The sequence below is a fragment of the Mustela lutreola genome, chromosome 9, assembly GCF_030435805.1.
Source record: "Mustela lutreola isolate mMusLut2 chromosome 9, mMusLut2.pri, whole genome shotgun sequence".
NCBI classification, from domain to species: domain Eukaryota; kingdom Metazoa; phylum Chordata; class Mammalia; order Carnivora; family Mustelidae; genus Mustela; species Mustela lutreola.
Genome location: NC_081298.1, coordinates 3,879,331 through 3,896,541, shown reverse-complemented (window position 1 = coordinate 3,896,541; position 17,211 = coordinate 3,879,331). Strand labels below are relative to the sequence as shown.

The window sequence follows — 17,211 nt, the reverse complement described above, 5'->3', positions numbered from 1 at the left end:
GGACCTGCCAATCTCGCCGCCTCTTGCCCCGCCCGCCCTCCCGAGCAGCCCCTGCTGCCCCGCCGCGGAATCGCCCCGACGCCGGGAGCCAATGGGGGCGGGCGGCGGGGGCCTCGGGTACCAATCCCCGCGCGGGCCGGCCGGCCGCGCCCACCGATTGGCTCCGCGGCTGCCCCGAGCGTGTGCCCCTCGGGCTTCCGTAGTAGCCCCGGCGAAGCGGCGGGGCGAGGGGGCAGCTGGGCGCCGGGCGGGGCAGGCTTGTCCCCGCAGCCCGAGGTCAGGTTCGCGCCCCGGCGTCGGCGGGGAGCCCTTGGCCCCCTCCCCCGAGGGGCAGCGGGCAACGGCAAAGCCGGCCCAGGCAGCGCGCGGGCCTCCAGGGTCACCCGCGACGTGCGACGGCCTGGACTGGGCGGCACGGGCGGGGGCGGGGGCGCAGGAGCGCGTGTGCACCCAGAAGCTGCGGGCAGGGAACGCGTCGCCACAACAAGTTTTCAAAAACTAGCCCCCTAACTCCCACCGTTAGTGCTGGGTGGGGTCAGACGCCCCACAGGCCGAGTGTAACCTGTTCAGTCCCCCAAAGACCTCTGCTTGCCCGCTACGGAGGTTTCAAACTATCAGCTACTTCACTACACTGGAAAATGAAAATTCCTAGAATTTTATCATTACAACAGGATAAAAAAAAATCAAACAGGATAAATATTTGTTTAGAAATATTTTTATCATTAGGGCATTACACCTTTTTCAGAACAAGTATAATTCACAGAAATTATACAAAGCAACTTTTTAATCAAAGATCAATATTTTGCTATCTTTTGTTTAATTGAAATGTTATTTGTAAAAACCATCTCCGGTTACAAAAAATAATCAAAAACCTTATTGGATTGAAGTTGCTTTTACAAATGTCCTAGGAAGTCTTAAGCTAAACAACATTTTAAGTAGAAAAACACTAATTTTTAAATAGTTTGCTATACCATTTCTCTGGTTTATGTATATATACTAACTGGTTTCCTTTACAGGAAACCTGAAGGGTATATTACATGAGCACGGTAAGATAAAGGCAAGAGCTAATCACCTTTTAACAAAAAATACTCCGTGTGCAACAACTGCAAGTATCAAACCCAGTCTTTCCTGGTCCATAACTGCCGCTACAAAATACGAAATACATGTACTGGATTGTTTTCCAGACTGCAGCTGCCCCTTAGCATCCAAAATTGATTTCCCACAAATAAAAGCTGCAAAGCAATTCACATAGTGGCTGGTTTAGGTCAACGCTTTTCTTCTCATTATTATTCCTTTTTTCTTCCCCACCGCCCCCATCCCCCGCAGTTGCACTGTATTATTAAAAACACTAAGTACCTGGGATTTATGCTTCAGAAAGACATTGTTTGAGTAATTTCAAATGACGTACAGCTCTTCATGTGAAAAAGATGTTTTGTGGTCACAATTACTTCACAAAGTAATTATATTCAAATAACCTGACATATCATGCTTTAGCAATTACAGAGCCATGATTTTGACACATGGCAATTTATAAGTTAGGCAAATGTGAAATGCTAAAAGATGTGAACAGCTGTTCTTCTGTTTAAGTTTAGAGTGCTGCAAAATTCTGGTAATGACTTTATTTTTTCAGTGAACATCACCAGCCCACGGTATAGCATACTAAGTCATAAAGTACAAATCCAAGGAAGGTAATACCTTTCCTAAGTTACAAAACTTTGGCAAATTAATACAGTACTCTTTTAACAGGCTAAAATCCTTTTTTGCTTGTTTGTTGGAGGCATGTATTATTTTACTGATAATTTTCATTTCCAAAAATGTCATTTAAGTACCAAAACAAAAAACACTGTGGTTCTTAATTGTGGCTTATAGAAGGGCAAGTTATTTTATACAAATTAATATGTTTTCTCAAACTAGAATTTCTCCTTTTACAGAGCATTTCCTCATGCAAGTTCTTGCAGCTTACCACAGCAGGGCAATTGTAGGTGTTTAGGTGGCTCTGCTTTTTTCTGGGGTTGGTCCAAAGCCAGGTAGAGTTCCAATGCATGAAAAGTTTACATTTCTACCTTAAAGGAGATTTAATATGGCAACATGATATTCTAAGTACTTTTCAAAAATTGTTAAATTTTCACATAAATACTGGAATCCTCAAAATCAGCTGGTCATTTCAAACAATGATCCCACTTATTTAGAGACCCTGAACCTTCTTTGTTTTAATCAGAAGTCCTACAGCTTTTCTTCGGCTTATTTAAAAACAAAACAAAAACAAAACAAAAAAAACTCTACTACCTAAAATACGGTTTTATTTTTTAAATAACAAATAAATACAGTGCCAGTTTGCAGAGACCTGGGGGGCAGATGTCGGGTACTGATTTTCATCCTCATTTCTCTACAAATGCCGCAGCTGCCATCGGTGTCCTTATGCTCCCTCTCGCCGAAGCCGTCAATTCTTCAATCTCAGCATTTAATTTATGTATTACCCATTCCATTGCTTCTCGGCCCTTAAAAAAAACCAACACATCTATTGTTACCAAGTGAGAGCAAAGCACATATCAAATAAATGCACATCAGGAAGTAACAAGGAGCATATACAAGTATGACTAAACCTCGCCAGAATGGATGGTTTCTGTCCTTGTTTTCTCTTTAGTATTACTTACCAAATATCGAATGCCTTGGGCAACTGGAAATTGATCTATAAACTCATTTTTATTTCGCACACAAAAGATGTTCTCAAAATAATCTATAATTCAATGATCGTGACCATTTCATTTCTGATTAGAGTGATCCCTTTTGGGGGGAATCAAAAGGTCAAACCCAGTTTTCTGGTTTTGGGGTATTTTTTTTTTTTGTCCCTTATTTTAAAGCAAAGTCCTGTATGAGGCCCTGGAAGATGCCGTCCCTAACTTCCTCTTCAACTGTTCTCTCCTGGTGCTTCATGCAAGTCCTTGAGGAAGGAGCATTTCCTGCTTCCTCTCTCAGGGCCTTTGCATATGCAGCCCCTGTGCTGGAGAGGCTTCCGGGCAACCCTTAACAACCAACATGCCCCTCATTCAGCACTCAACAGAACACTCAAAAAATACTTGTATCTCTGTGAACTTTTCCTTTCCTGTTTTTTTAAAAAAAGATTTTACTTATTATTTGACATAGAGAGAGAGACAGCACACAAGCAGGGGGAATGGCAGGCAGAGGGAGAGGGGGAGGGAGAAGCAGCAGGCTTCCCAACAAGTAGGAAGTCCAATGCAGGGCTTGATCCCAGGACCCTGGGATCTGGACCTGAATGGAAGGCAGATGCTTAACCCACTGAGCCACCCACGCGCCCCTACTTTTCCTTTTCTAATGATGTAATTAATGTTGCCTTCTTATGGGGCGCCTGGGTGGCTCAGTGGGTTAAGTCTCTGCCCTCGGCTCAGGTCATGATCTCAGGGTCCTGGGATCGGCCCCTGCATCGGGCTCTCTGCTTAGCAGAGACCCTGCTCCCCCCTCTCTCTCTTCTGCCTGCCTCTCTGCCTACTTGTGATCGCTCTCTTTCTGTGTCAAATAAATAAAATCTTAAAAAAAAAAAAAAGTTGCCTTCTTCATACCATGAGGGCAGTGTTCCCTGCTGTGTCCCTAGTCTAGCCCAGCACTTTGTCTGTACAGAGATGGCATCCCTAAGCATCTTTTGGCTGCTGAATGACTGATTACATTAAACATGTGTTATCAGAGAGTGCATTAAGTATCTCTTTCTCTAAACTTAAATTGTTTTAAATCATGCGTTCTCCAAGGGGAGAATTAGCTGGGGGCGGGGAGAGGTGAAAACAGCTCACTCTCCTTATGCACACAGGACCCTCATCCTTCCATCCATCTGTCCATGGCGTTAAAAACTTTTCATGGTGTTAAATATACTTTTCATGGTGGTTGTTAAGAGTAAAAAATGCCTAAAACGAAACTGAGGGTTGCAGGGCTGAGAGGATAATGAAAAAGGTTGAGAACTGGTGTTTTAAACAGTGGCAATGACTATCACCAAGCACTTCTGACGTGCTAGGCCCTGGGCACATGCATTCCGTATGTTATCTCATTTACTCTTCATGAGAGTTACCAGCCCAACTACTAAGATGGCTAACTGATCTCCACTTCACAGATGGGAAACTGATGCACAGAAAGGTTAACTTAATTGTCCAAGTTGGAAGGCTGGTAAGAGTTACGGCTTGTGCACAAATCCCAGGGTGCTACACTGCAAAGCCAGTACAAGAAACAGCCTAGATGGGTTCTCAGTGCACTGTGGCCGAGAGTCAGTTTGCCAGGACACACACGTTCAGCACTAAGCTCTTTTAAGATAAGAAACCCCGGAAGAACCATTAGGGAGCAGTCTGACTTACTTTATTAGCATTTGAAGATATCGTACTTGCCATGAGTCCTTCAAGGTAACTGCTGAGACTGACTCCTTTCACAGTGATTATGGCTTCTTGAGTCAGAACAGTTCTGGAACAGAACCCATTCACACAATTTCAGAATGACCTTTCATTTTTTAAAAGAAATATATGATTAAAAAAAACCTAAAACACCCTGTAAGTTTTTCAAAACATTTTTTACTCACTTTTCTGGGTCCTGAGGATGTGGTTTGTATATAAGTCTCTCATCTACTGAAACCATATTTGTAAATGAAATCTACAGAATGAAAACAAAACAAATCATTTTAGAAACCACAATGAAAAGCATTTGCAAATTAATTCACAAACCAAAAATCTTGCTAGGTAAATAAACAAATAACAAATAAATCACTTTGATATTACTGCAAATACAGAACTTAAATTTCACTATTCACTGCTTCCTTTTTATTATAAAAATAATACATATAACCAAAGCATGACAGAAGTAATATGCACATGATCCCAAATGCATTTTATTGGGTGCTGTCCCCTAGATACAAGAAGTGGCCTCACTGCTCCAGAGAGGAGCTGGAAAGAAAAATACAGCATATCACCACTGATTTCTTAAGCTACGCTGAAGAGCCTATATTCACCTGTACATCAACTATAAAAGAGAAAAAAAAAATTAAGCTTCTAGTTTAAAATAAAAACAAAATGGAGCCCACACTTACGTTAGTAGATTTAAGTTCCATTGTCTTCTCTACAGGATCAACTACAGAATGTTCTTGCACGTATGTTTTAGTTCTTGCAGCACCAATGAGCTAAATAAAACATTCACAATTAGTAATCAGAGGAAGAGGGATTTCTTAACAAGTGTATCAATATCTTGTATGAAGGTAAAAATGTGTTAATATCTTGAACCAAAAAGTCTGTTTTGTAAAAAAAGCAGGAGGAATCAAAGGTCAGAAAGGAGGCCCATTTGAGGGTGACAGGAATTCATACACCACGAATGAGACGAGACTGCCAGATACAAAAACCCTTCCCAGAGGCAGTGAGCGACCAGCCCGGGGAGAAGGCGCGCAGCCCGGGGAGAAGGCGCGCAGCCCGGGGGAGAAGGTGCGCAGGATAAAACGTATCCTGAAACCGCCAAGGTGTGACAATGGAGCCCGGAGCCTGAAATGTGGAAATCAGAATATTCGGGTAAACATGGCATCCGGAGAAAGGAGAGCTCAAGAGTACGTCAGTATTTTCCTAGAGCAGTCTTGACGGAGAGGCTGTTGCGGCCTCGCTCTCCAGACAGAAAACCAGCCGTCTCATGAAGGAAGGGAATGCCTCCCACCCAGCGTCGCTCCTGTGCCTGAACCCCAGCCAACCTCCCAACCTTGCTCATTTCGGTGTCCCCCGTCTCACACAGTGGTTTGTGAAAAGGAAGGAATCAGGACATTCCTGCTGAAAAATGTGTCCTTTAGTTTTCTGAGTGGACGCACCTTCCCCAAGGAGAAAGAAAACTGAGTCTGCTTATCATACCAGAGTCCTTTCACACTGTAATCATCTGGCACTCCAGTTTCTTGCTGGTTAAATTGGCTCATTAAAGCCTGCTCCCATGTAACGGAATAGAATTCCTGTTTTTAAATGTATAGGGAGGAGTCTCAGACCTTGGAACAACTTTGGCACAGCAGAGCCTGAGAACACGCTCCTCACTTAGCATCATGACCCATCACTGACCACAGCCACTGTCAGCTAACCATCGCCACCATCCCATGGCTTCCAGAGCTTACTACTGGTCTGAAGTGGCTGGCAAAAGCAGGAAAAGCAGAACAGAACTCCCTTTAGATTACAGAGCATTAGCTGGCTTCCTTCAGAAGGTTTTATCAGGCACCTTCATGAAGACTGTAATAATATTTCCAATTCATTATACACTCATAACTCAAGTTTATTATAATACAATTTGAACTGATGCAAAAATGACATTCAGAATCGGCTCCCACAACCTATTTGAAATTATAATGTGGTTTAGAAAACTTCTCTACAGCAGTCACATTTCCACAGGAATAAAGACACACTTACAGATTTCACAATGGAAGGCAGTCCCCACTCTGTGCTGAGAAGTCTATGGCTATGCAGCTTTCCAGAAGGATCCACGTGTCTGTCCAGCACATCAACCCCAACCACGTTCGGGTTCATAGGGTTTGGGTATTTCTGCATTGCGGCTGTCGTAACGGTTTCCCACGGGTGGCTGCCGACAGGAACCAAAAACCAAGCATTTGAAAAATATGCATATAAATTAAACTGTTTTTATAACCCATCAAATAATTCCTTACAGTTGAAGTTTAATTAATTTAACTAGGGAAAATTATTTTCTGAAACACTGACTAAAAGATGATTTGGGGAGCTCAATTTCCATTTTGAATATGTACAGAATTCAGTATTTTCCCAGCACACAGGCTGTATGGTACAACTGAGGTCTATAAATATATAAATAGCCTATAACGCATTAGAGTTTCTTAAATAATCTTTCCTATTTACCCAAGTTCACTTTCACATGTAAATTTTGTTTCTAAGAATCACTAATTCACAAAAATGCATTTAAAAAAAATATGTTCTATGAAAACAAGCAGAAAAAAATTGTTATTACTATGTCTGGCCCCAATTCCATAAAGCTATAAAGATGTAACGAAAGTAAAAGAACTTATGGACACCGTAAATTCTTCTAGGAATTACAAAAAGATCCAAAGTATTATTGATTTAAATACTAAATCAAATTTAATAATTTGAAAAAAGTTGAAAAAAGTAAATTAAAAATATATATTTTCTATATTATGGTAATAAATAACAGTGGCCCCTCCAGTCAATCTTTATCCATTGCTCTCCCCAAAGGAGTGATTCTGATTTGTTTTGAAAAGGTCACTCAATACCATGAAGTGTTTTTAAGGCGCTTCTAATATACTCTTTTCTCATGTTCTCTCTTAAAATTATCTTCTTGAAAAAGCCCATGTGATGTACATTTGTTCACTTCACAACTTGTGTGAATAAGATGCTGGTACAAAAGCCATCCTTTTCAAAAGAGCCCCTTACTAAGGACAATGAGTATTGGAGGTGACTGAGCCCGCCTGTGGTCTGACGCCACCCGATCTGCGCTCGTCTTCGTTGAAAGGAGAAAAGAGATCTGGAGAGAATGTTTCAAACCACACTTACCGATAAACCACACAGCATTACTTATTTTTCTAAAAGCAAAATAGGTAGGCCATTAATCCAGTTCAACTTCTCAGAGGACTAAGCTCAACAACTACTTCTTGCCAATAGAGGGACAATCTCAACACCATTCATTTCCCAGAACTGTGGACAACCAGCGACATTATTTTTAATGCTTTCATTTTTGCTATTATATAAATGAACCTCATTCAGTTTTTAATCTCGAGCCTTATTCAGCAATCAATGCAGGTACGTAAGGGAGCTACTCCGTAAATCTAAACACTCCCCACAAATAGAAGTGATACAGGCCGAGCACTCACACTGTAACCAAGGCAACTATCTAAAATGAAAATCAGATGAACCCTGTCCCTGTCTCCATCTAGTCACCCACTAGTTCGCTGGCTTCCTTGCACTTATCTCTTCCCCTCATCCCCTCTAAAAAATTAATAATTGCACATGGCTTCGGGGTGGGTGTGTATTATTTGTAACACAGTCCTTCTCTCCTCTGAGCCAACTTGAAAACACTGGTGTTGCGTTAACTTGAACTAAGACTGCTTTATGAAACATAATTAGCTCAAACATTACAAAGGACGCATGCCAAGAGTCTTCCAGCAATTAATCTGAACCCTTCCGATGTAATCATGTGTGAAAAGACCCTACACTAGAAGATACTCAGAAGGACACCAAAGATACTCAGAAGGACACTCAGAAGACACCACCTGCCCAGTATCCTCAGCTGTAAGATGAGGGAGGTGGACATTTAGGTATACTTAACTCTGTAACCGATCAGAGAAGAGTGCGGCACACCGTGGGCATTCCTACTTGTGGAAGGAACCAATGAATGGCTTCACCTGGATGCCGACTATATGGAGTCCCAGAAGGACGTGCTGAATGTGTATGGGTAAGGCAGAGAATGAGGACTTTGATATTGTAGACAGCCGTGTCCTTAGGAAACACTTGGCAACAGTAAGATTTGTGAGGGGAGACGGTCACTTCCATTCCAGGACTGGGTTTGAGGAGCCCAGAGGGCATGTGAGCAGAGATGTCTGGTTAAGACCTGAAAACACGGGGGCGCCTGGGTGGCTCAGTGGGTTAAGCCTCTGCCTTCGGCTCAGGTCATGATCTCAGGGTCCTGGGATCGAGCCCCGCATCGGGCTCTCTGCTCAGCGGGGAGCCTGCTTCCTCCTCTCTCTCTCTGCCTACTTGTGATCTCTCTCTCTGTCAAATAAATAAAATCTTTAAAAAAAAAAAAAAAAAAAGACCTGAAAACACGGATCTGAGAGAGGCTGCAGCCCAGGGTAATTTCCGGGCGCCCTAAGTTCGCATGTACCAGCCGAAATCCTGACCGAAAAGCCCAGACGACTGGGGGGCCATGGGGACCAGGGCTGCCTCCCAGGGCACGCGCAGCATTTGTCTGAGTCTCCGGAGAGGAGGACCCCAGAGCTTTCACGGGATCTCAGAGAGGTCTGTGGCAAAACCATGAAGAATCACTGACGACATTCCAGACAAGAAGGTCACTACCAGAATGCCCCGAACACGGACGCCGAAGGGGGCGAGGGCACACTGGAGAGAGAGCAGCAGGAGAAGCGCCTTAGGGGACGCAGGAAAAGGAGATGCAAGTCCAGGGAACTTCTGAAGCGCGGACATCCGGAGCGGACGGCCAGGAGACGCCGTCCCCGAGCCCGAGGCCGAGGCCGAGCCCGCGCCCGAGCGCGCACAGACTGTCGCCAAAGACGCCCGGGGACCACAGCCTCGGGGACTCTGAGCACTGCGGCGCAAAGGAACCTTCCCCGACCTTAACGTTCCACGCCGCCCCGGGCCCGGGGGGCTCTGGCACGAGTCCGAGTCACCAAGGACGCAGGGTTTCCAACCGCGCCAGGGACCCGGGTTCCAACAGTCGGACGGCGACGCGAAAACACCCTGTAAAGCTGCGGAAATCAGAGCGGTGTGGCACGGGCAGGACGGGCGGAGCAGGGCGCGCGGCTCGGGAACCGACTCAGACGTCCGTCGCCGCGGAGCCCCGCTCGGGCGCCCGCCCCGCCGCCTTCCGCGCCTCCCACGACGGGCAGCCCAAGGTCACTCGGTCTGCGGGAGCCGGCGCGGGACCCTGGACGCCCACTGCCACAAGGCTCGGCTCCTCAGGTCACCAACTGCCGGGAGAGGTTCGCGTCGCGGTCGCCCGAGCTCCCCCGGGACGACGCTCCACCCCGAGGCGGCGGGGCGGCCGGACTCCCGACAGCGCCCACGCTCCCTGCTCGACTCCGCGGGTGCCCGTCCCACCGGCTTCGGCACGGCCGGGAGGCGCCCCAGGCGCCCCGTCAACCCCGGGCGCAGTCGAGGACCTCGTGCCGGGCGAGGTCCGCACCAGCCCGGGGACCTCCGCGGGGCCGGCCCGTCAGTACCCGCGTCCGGACGCCCTCCCGGCCCGGGCGGCGGCGAGGCCGGAAGTCCCGAGCTCGGCCCACCGCGGGGGTCGCAGCCCTCGAGTCCCCGCCCACCCGGGCCCCGTGGGACTCGGGCCCAGCTCCCCCGGCCACTGGGCCCGATGCCGGGAAGCTTCCTGAGGGGCGCCCCGGCCTCGCCGCCACGCCGGGCCCGAACCGCCCGAGCGCATCGCCGACGCGTGCCACCCCCAAACTCACTCAAAGACGTGCTCTGAAGTCCAGATCTTCATGGTGCCGGCAGCCTGCGCGGGGTCCCGCCGGCGCCAGGGGACAATAAGGCGGAAAAGCCACACTTGCCCCCGCCCCGCCCCCCAGACACCCCGTCGGCCGCGCAGCGCGCACGCGCCGTCGGGCCCGACGCGAGGGACGTCCCGACGCGCTGCCCCACGCCCTATCCCGGCCCGGGTTTTGCCCCAGCCTAGCGCGCGGCGCAACGAAACCCCGCCCCTTAGCGCCGGGCGCAACGCGCCGGCGCAGTTCCGGGGCAGCGCCCGGGGCCGCCGGCGGGGCGCTGTGCTGCGCAGGCGCGGCACGCGGCCGGCTGCCCGCCCCCTCGCGGGCGGTGCCGGGAGCGCTGACCTCTGCACAGAGTTGGGTCGGGCCCAGAGGGTTCCTGGGCGAACTGGCCAGGCTTTGCTCGCGTGCTAGTTCCCTTGCGCTGCCAGGCCTGTAGGCCCGCCTACACGGACAGTCCTGTGCTGTGTAGTTGAGCAGATGTCCATGGCGCCTCCTTAGAGCATTCCTACAACTCTGATCATGGACTGTGGGTCCCCAAATTTATCCAAGGGACCAACCAACTGGCCACCGCCCGTCTCTACCCGGACTGCGGAGGCCCCAAGTCATCAACCAACCAGCCACCGCCTGTCTCTGTTGAGATGGTGGGCGTCGCCAAGTCATCCAACCAACCAGCCAACCAGCCAACCAGCCAGCCACCTCCTGTCTCAACCTGGACCGTGGGGACCCCGAAGTCATCCAACCAGCCAGCCAACCAGCTCAGTGCTCATTCCTCTTCCCTCCCAGCAGTTACGACCCTGGGTTGGTGGAAGACGTAGACACGCAGAAACTAACACCAGGCTGTGTGACCAATGCCTGAATGAAGGGTGTATTTAGGAAGCTTGGGTACTAGTTGGAACAGAAGGGAAAACATGGCCCTGAGTTCGTAGATGTCACCCCTGAGAGCGAGCTCCCCCCATCACTCCTCCTTAGCCATCCTCCAATCCCTAGATCTTCCATCACAACATCCCACTGCATTTTTTTCTTAGCAGGCATCACTCTCTGAGATTCTTACTTGTTTAACTTCCACTTGAATGTACGTCCCTGAAGGCAAGGATCTTTCCTGTTTGCCCAATAAATGATTTTCAGTACCTGCTAAATAGTAAAGGTTCAGTGATTCTTTATTGAAAAATAAAATTATTTGTGGAATGAATGAATTACTGAAATCACATATTTATCTGTTTTAACTTCTACAAGAATGCAAGCCCTCAAGGGTGAGGCTCTTGCCAGACTTGTTCAATGACTGCGGCGCCTACATAATTATTGGCTGCGTAAGTGAGCGAATGACTAAGAACTGAGGGGCAGGCAGGAACGCCACGTGACACCGTATGCAGGTTAGCCTGGCCCAGTGGACAAAGTGCAGGGCCTAGCTTTCAAGTTAAGCCCTCCCTCGCCTCCTCCCCCTCCTGTCCCTGTCCCTAGCAGAACAATTTGCCATTTTAAATGATGGCTATGGAACAAAATCTTTACCTCTGGTTACTTAGAAGCCAGTTAGAGACACTGCCTCATTCTTGTTCCTAGCTCCTCTGATAGTTAAAAACAAATAGCAGCCAGGTTAAATTAGGAGGGAGGATAATTTTTTAAAAATAGCTGAAGTCCTTTATATAGAAAAACAGAAAAATTACATGAGGCAGGAAGGAAATAATATGGTTGGGTAGTTGCTAAGTGCAATTTGTGGTACCTAGGACTTAAAAAAAAAAAAAAAAAAAGCCCTGTGGAAGTTGGAGGGAATTCTTGGGGAGGTAATGCTTTTAAGGCGGCTGAGAGCGGCTCAGCCTTGATTAAGACACAAAGTTAATGTTGCCCGGTGTTTAAAACACTGGTTCAAGACCCGGCAGCACAGTACAGCCTGTCCTCTGCTATTCCTGGAGCTCCGTGAAGCTGTTCACCATCCAGGATTCCTATTCTGTTTATTTTAGAGAACGCGGTTCTTCCCTCTAGTTCAAGATTTCTGTTCTTCGAAGTCATGAAAATGAAATGACACCTGTGCCCCGCTCATACTGTATCAGTCTAGTCATTTTACTTGCTACAGCTGGAGTGAGTGATGGGGACAGTGGCATGGAAGGATGGAGATTTAGGACCCAAGTATCTTTTCTGTGTGTTTCCCGAAGGTCAAAATGATACCACCTCGTACTTGGATGTAGAGAGCAAGACCCTGACGTAGGTTAACTCCCAGAGACTCACTTAAAAACACTCCGAGGAAACAAATGATTGGTTTTTAAATACCTTGTATCACTGACTGTGCCTGTCACAGAAACAAGGAAATTATTAGCAGGTCATTACTTTGACTTGATATTAAGTAGGTGACTGGCTCTGGTGGCACTCGCCGCAGGGGTGACACCCAACCGACGGGTTCCGGGCCCTTCCCAGTGCCTGGCGATGGAGGGTGGGGCGTGGGAGGGAAGAATGTAGCTGTGATTCCAACCATCAAGGAAATTCCAGCTGAGGTTGCAAAACAGAAATCAAGAAACTGCTAGAAGATATTTAAAGTGAAGGTTGGGCGTTTGGAGCGAAAAGACCATGGCCTGGGGTCACTGGGGCAGGCTTCATGGAAGATGGTGGGCAGAATACGAGGCTACTGGGGACTGCTGGCGGTGGGACCCTGAGACAGGCCCAACAGGAGGATGAGGTCACCTGCCTCAACTTCAACTGCGCCCCAGCTCCTTTCATGTCCTTCTGAACGTCACACGCCATCTTCCTCGTTCTCTCTAACCTGTCCCATTGTTACTTAATTTTTTTCTATCAGCTTCTTTGCAAAGACACTTATGGAGCTACTGTCAACAGAAAATCGGTATTTTTTTAAAAAAATATACACTAAATTCCCAACTATTAAAACAAAACAACAAGCCTGTGGGCTCTTACTGTCTTTCATATACTCCAAAGTGGGGATGCTGTACTCTGGGGTCCATCTCCAAGCTTTCTCTATACTTTTTTTTAAAGAATAGTTTATTTATTTGAGGTAGAGAAAGAAACAAAGAGAGTGTGAGCATGAGAGGTTGGTGGTGGGGGTTGGGGTGCGGAGGAAGAGTGGGAAGCAGACTCCCTGCCAAGCAGGGAGCCAGGGAGCCGCCTGGAGGCCTGATCCCAGCACCCCAGGATCATGCCTTGAGCTGATGGCGTACCCTTCATTGACGGAGCCACCCAGGCAACCCTCTCTATACTTTTTTGACTCTTATCCATCCTCTGCAAATTGTAAACCCCCTTTTCCTCGGAGCCTCTGGGCAATGACCTTAATCTCTGAATTCACTGTGGACCTCTTCCAATTGCCTCCACTTCTGTTTAAAATGTTTTATATCCTCGGGACTCCTGGGTAGCTCTGTCGATTAAGCATCTGCCTTCGGCTCCAGTTGTGATCCCAGGGGACTAGGACCAAGCCCTGCATCGGGCTCCTTGATCAGCGGGGAGCCTGTTTCTCTCCTTGCCTGCCACTCCCCCTGCTTGTTTGTGCTTTCTCTCTCTCTGACAAATAAATAAAATATTCTTTAAAAAAAGTTTTGTATTCTCACTTATCCTCTGTCTTTCTTCTGCTCTCAGACCATGTATTCTTTCTCTTTCTAACCTTCTTGCCTTCACCCCCTTACTCATTCAACAGAGAGCCCCAGATCACCTGTTTGAGGCCGTTCCTATCCACACAGAGCTTGTACTACACCGTGGGTCTCAACCAGGGGTGATTTCCTCTGGGAGACATGTGACAGTGTCTGGAGAACTTTTTAGTGGTCATATATAGGGAGGGGCTGCTACTGGTGTCTAGGAGGTAAACGCTAGGGGTGCTGTGAACACCTAGGACAGAGACAGTCCCCGGCAGCCAAGAAGTAGCTGCCGCCAAATGCCTATAGTGGGGCAGTGTGGAACCCCGGGCCGCAGCTCCCAGGCTCCTAGAATCGGCCGAGTCTTTCTGTCTGGACTCGATCTTTTGTCCTTCCGTCCTCCAACTCAACTGAACTCTCTGGACTCGATTTTTTTTTTTTTTTTAAGAATTTACTTATTTATTTATTTATTATTTATTTGACAGAGAGAGAGAGAGAGGGAGAGATCACAAGTAAGCAGAGAGGCAGCGGGGGGGGGGGGCAGCAGGCTCCGCGCTGAGCAGGGAACCCGATGTGGGGCTCGATCCCAGGATCCTGAGATCATGACCTGATCCCAAGGCAGAGGCTTTAACCCACTGAGCCACGCAGGTGCCCCTGGACTCGATCTTTTGTCCTTCCATCCCCCAACTCAACTGAACCTTTTGGTTGCATCAGTCACTTGCTGTCCCCTGCAGGGCCACACATTTCCCCACCCTTGATCTTTGCACGCGCTGTTCTCTGGCCAGCACTTTCCCCTTGCTTGCCCTGAAGTCTTACTCATGTCTTGAGACTGTGCAAATACTCCACTCCTGCGAGTGCCTCGCTGACAGGCCTCTTCCCGAACTCAGTACAGCACTTTGTGTCTGCCTCCACGCTCCTGCTGGCCTTCAAGATGCACCTTCTGTTTTGTGTGTGTGTGTGTGTGTGTCTACGGCTTAGTCCGTTTGGGCTGCTGTAACCAAATACCGCAGGCTGGGGGTTCTCTACACAATGGCTTATTCTCACAGTTCTGCCGGCTGCAGGCTGGAGGCTGGAGGCTGGAGGCCCAAGACCAGGACAACAGCGTGTTCAGGTCCCTGTTTTCTCGCTGTGTCCTCCCGCTGAGGAAGGGCCAAGGGAGCCACCTTGGACCTCTTCTGTGGGAGCACCAGTCCCATTCTTGAGGGCTCCACTCTAGTGACCTGAGTACCTTCCCAGGGCCACCTCCTAACACCGTCCCGCTGGACACTGAGCTCTCAGCATGTCACTTTGGGGGTGGGGCTGGGGACAGAGCCAGTCATTCAAACTGTAGCAGCTTCTGTGTTAGACGAACTGAGAGCGTCTCCTGTAAGTTCTCGTTTTTGAGTCCTTGCTGCCAGGCGGCTACACGGAATCACGGAATCATCGGCACGTGAGAACGCGCACTACGAAGCCGACGTCACCTGCAAACACTAGCCTGGGGCGTCACCTGCCAGGCCCCTGTGTTTGCTGGTTAGCCTCTCCCTGGTGGTCCGCGGGCTGAACACAGCCACGAGAGTGAAGAAGAGACTGCGGGAGAAGATGCTGGATCTCAGCAGGTCGCGGAGGGGCATGGTCAAGGCGCCCCCGCGGCACTGGACCCCGCAGCCGCCCGGGGTGACTCCGTGGGAACGAAGGCAGTTAGCCGCTGAGAAGAGAAAACCCACAAAGGGACGTAGATCTCGAAGCCAACGAACGTCCTCAGGCCGTCGTGTGAGTGGCTGGGGACTGGGAGACCCCATGGGAAGGCGCTGGACTCACTGGCGGTTTCCGTGAGGGTCTCCTCTCCTGCCACGGAGCCGGGAAGTTCAGACGCACCGCGGGACGTGGGGCGGGGCTGGTGGGAAAGATCGCGGAGGAACCGACTCTTGATTCGCGCTGGGTCCGAAGGCCTTGCCCGGAGTCTGACTTGAGCCCAGGTCGTGCGCGTGAGTCTCCTGGTCGGCGGAGATGCGCGATCGCGGTCCGCATCGCCCGCGGGGGAAGGGTTGCGCGCGGCGTGGACCGGCTTAGGTCGCCACGTTCCCCCGCAGTCCCTAAGCTGAGACCTCCGCCGCGCTCCGTGTTTTCGGGTCTCGGGGTCGGTGTCAGGTGGACTCAGTGGGCTTATTGGGCATCAGTTACACGCTACAAAGTGAGGGTTTCCCGAGGGTCTCAGGGCGGGGCCTGATGTGCAGGCCGAGATGCGGGGAGTGTGCGGGGTGAGACTCCGGAGCGCAGAGTTGGAGGGAGGAGGCGGGGTGGGGGGTGGGGGGTTCCGAGGCTGACAGAGGCCCTCGCCCTCGTGCACTTCCAGCTTTCCACTTGCTGACCCGCGGCCCTCAACAAATCCAGAGCCGGAGGCTGCCCGAGCCCGAGACTCCCCTGTCCTGCGGCCTCTTCCATGCGGGGCTGGGGTGGGGGAGCACGAGGGGGTTCCACCCGCCCTGGAAGAGCAGAGGGGAGAAAGCAGGAGGAGCCTACACCTCCGAGACCCCAGTCCCACGCCCCGCACCCACCTCCCTAAGTCAGGGATCTCACGTTACTTCTAATTAGGCAAGTGTCTCAGTCAAATTCTATTTCACTCCCATTAGCAACTGAAGATTTCGGGTAATTGAGCAGTTTCCTATCCATATGCTCCTCCCCTTGTTTACCTAAGGATCTACCCAAGTGATGCTGAAACTCCTAGCATAGGAAACGACTCTCTTCTCCTAGGACGACTTGGACGATTCCAGTAACTCCTTGGCCTGAGAAATCAAAGGTCCTTTCTCCAAGCTGGATTCATCTGTCCCGGTTCGTGGTTGCCCCATAGCCAGGCTGTCCATCTCCAAACGAGCACTGGACCCTGGAGGTCAGTTTTGGGCGGACAGACGGCTTTGCAGGGACTCCCTGCACAAAGGTGTCCGCCTGGCCAGAGGTCCTGCCCGGGAGCATAGAAATGTCACCGTGGCCCACGTGCCCTGCGACCAGCAGCTTCTGCGACTGTTCATGCTCATCTGACGAGCATTGTTCCGTCCCCATTACCGCATCAGGAGACGGGCAGGTGGAGGCGCTATGCGGGCCACACACCCTGTGTCTGAAGAATAAGGATCCCCTCAGGGCGACATCTGCGTGGCCATACTTAGGAGCGGTTTCCCTTTTTTTTTTTTTAACCCTTGTAAAGGACATCTCTTATTTGAAGTCACCCAGACAGTGGCCTGTTGTTTGGTGACCACGGCCAAAACAGCAAATTAACACCGTGCCTCTTGTCTCAAAAAACGAGAAAGGGTACAATCTGCGCGGAGATTCACCCCCTTTCTGAGAGGCGTAATTAGGTTTGTGAAAGGAGACAGAGCCTGGCTTTTTGCTGTCTGTGGAGCTTGGCAGCCTCCCGCCTTGTGCTGGAGGCAAATTAGTTCTCTATCTTCGCTGGAG

At 49.5% G+C, this 17,211-nt stretch overlaps 1 protein-coding gene across 1 annotated transcript; it reads right to left on the bottom strand.

The window, feature by feature from the left end:
- Positions 1-2,278: 2,278 nt before the first annotated feature.
- On the bottom strand, positions 2,279-10,339 carry PRELID3B (PRELI domain containing 3B). Its single transcript, XM_059133194.1, has 6 exons — positions 10,181-10,339; positions 6,414-6,582; positions 5,078-5,167; positions 4,574-4,644; positions 4,356-4,458; positions 2,279-2,498 (listed from the first exon to the last, which is right to left on the bottom strand). The coding sequence occupies exons 1-6, from the start codon at positions 10,210-10,212 to the stop codon at positions 2,379-2,381; spliced, it is 585 nt and encodes a 194-aa protein (XP_058989177.1). The 5' UTR covers positions 10,213-10,339; the 3' UTR covers positions 2,279-2,378.
- Between the last annotated feature and the right edge of the window lie 6,872 nt (positions 10,340-17,211).

Excerpts from the sequence above, each read along its gene's own strand:
- PRELID3B (XM_059133194.1), bottom strand. The coding sequence starts at position 10,212 with ATGAAGATCTGGACTTCAGAGCACGTCTTTGA. Across the intron at positions 6,583-10,180 it reads ACTTCAGAGCACGTCTTTGA|CCACCCGTGGGAAACCGTTA; the intron begins GTGAGTTTGGGG and ends TCCTGTCGGCAG. Across the intron at positions 4,645-5,077 it reads TGGAACTTAAATCTACTAAC|ATTTCATTTACAAATATGGT; the intron begins GTAAGTGTGGGC and ends TTCATTCTGTAG.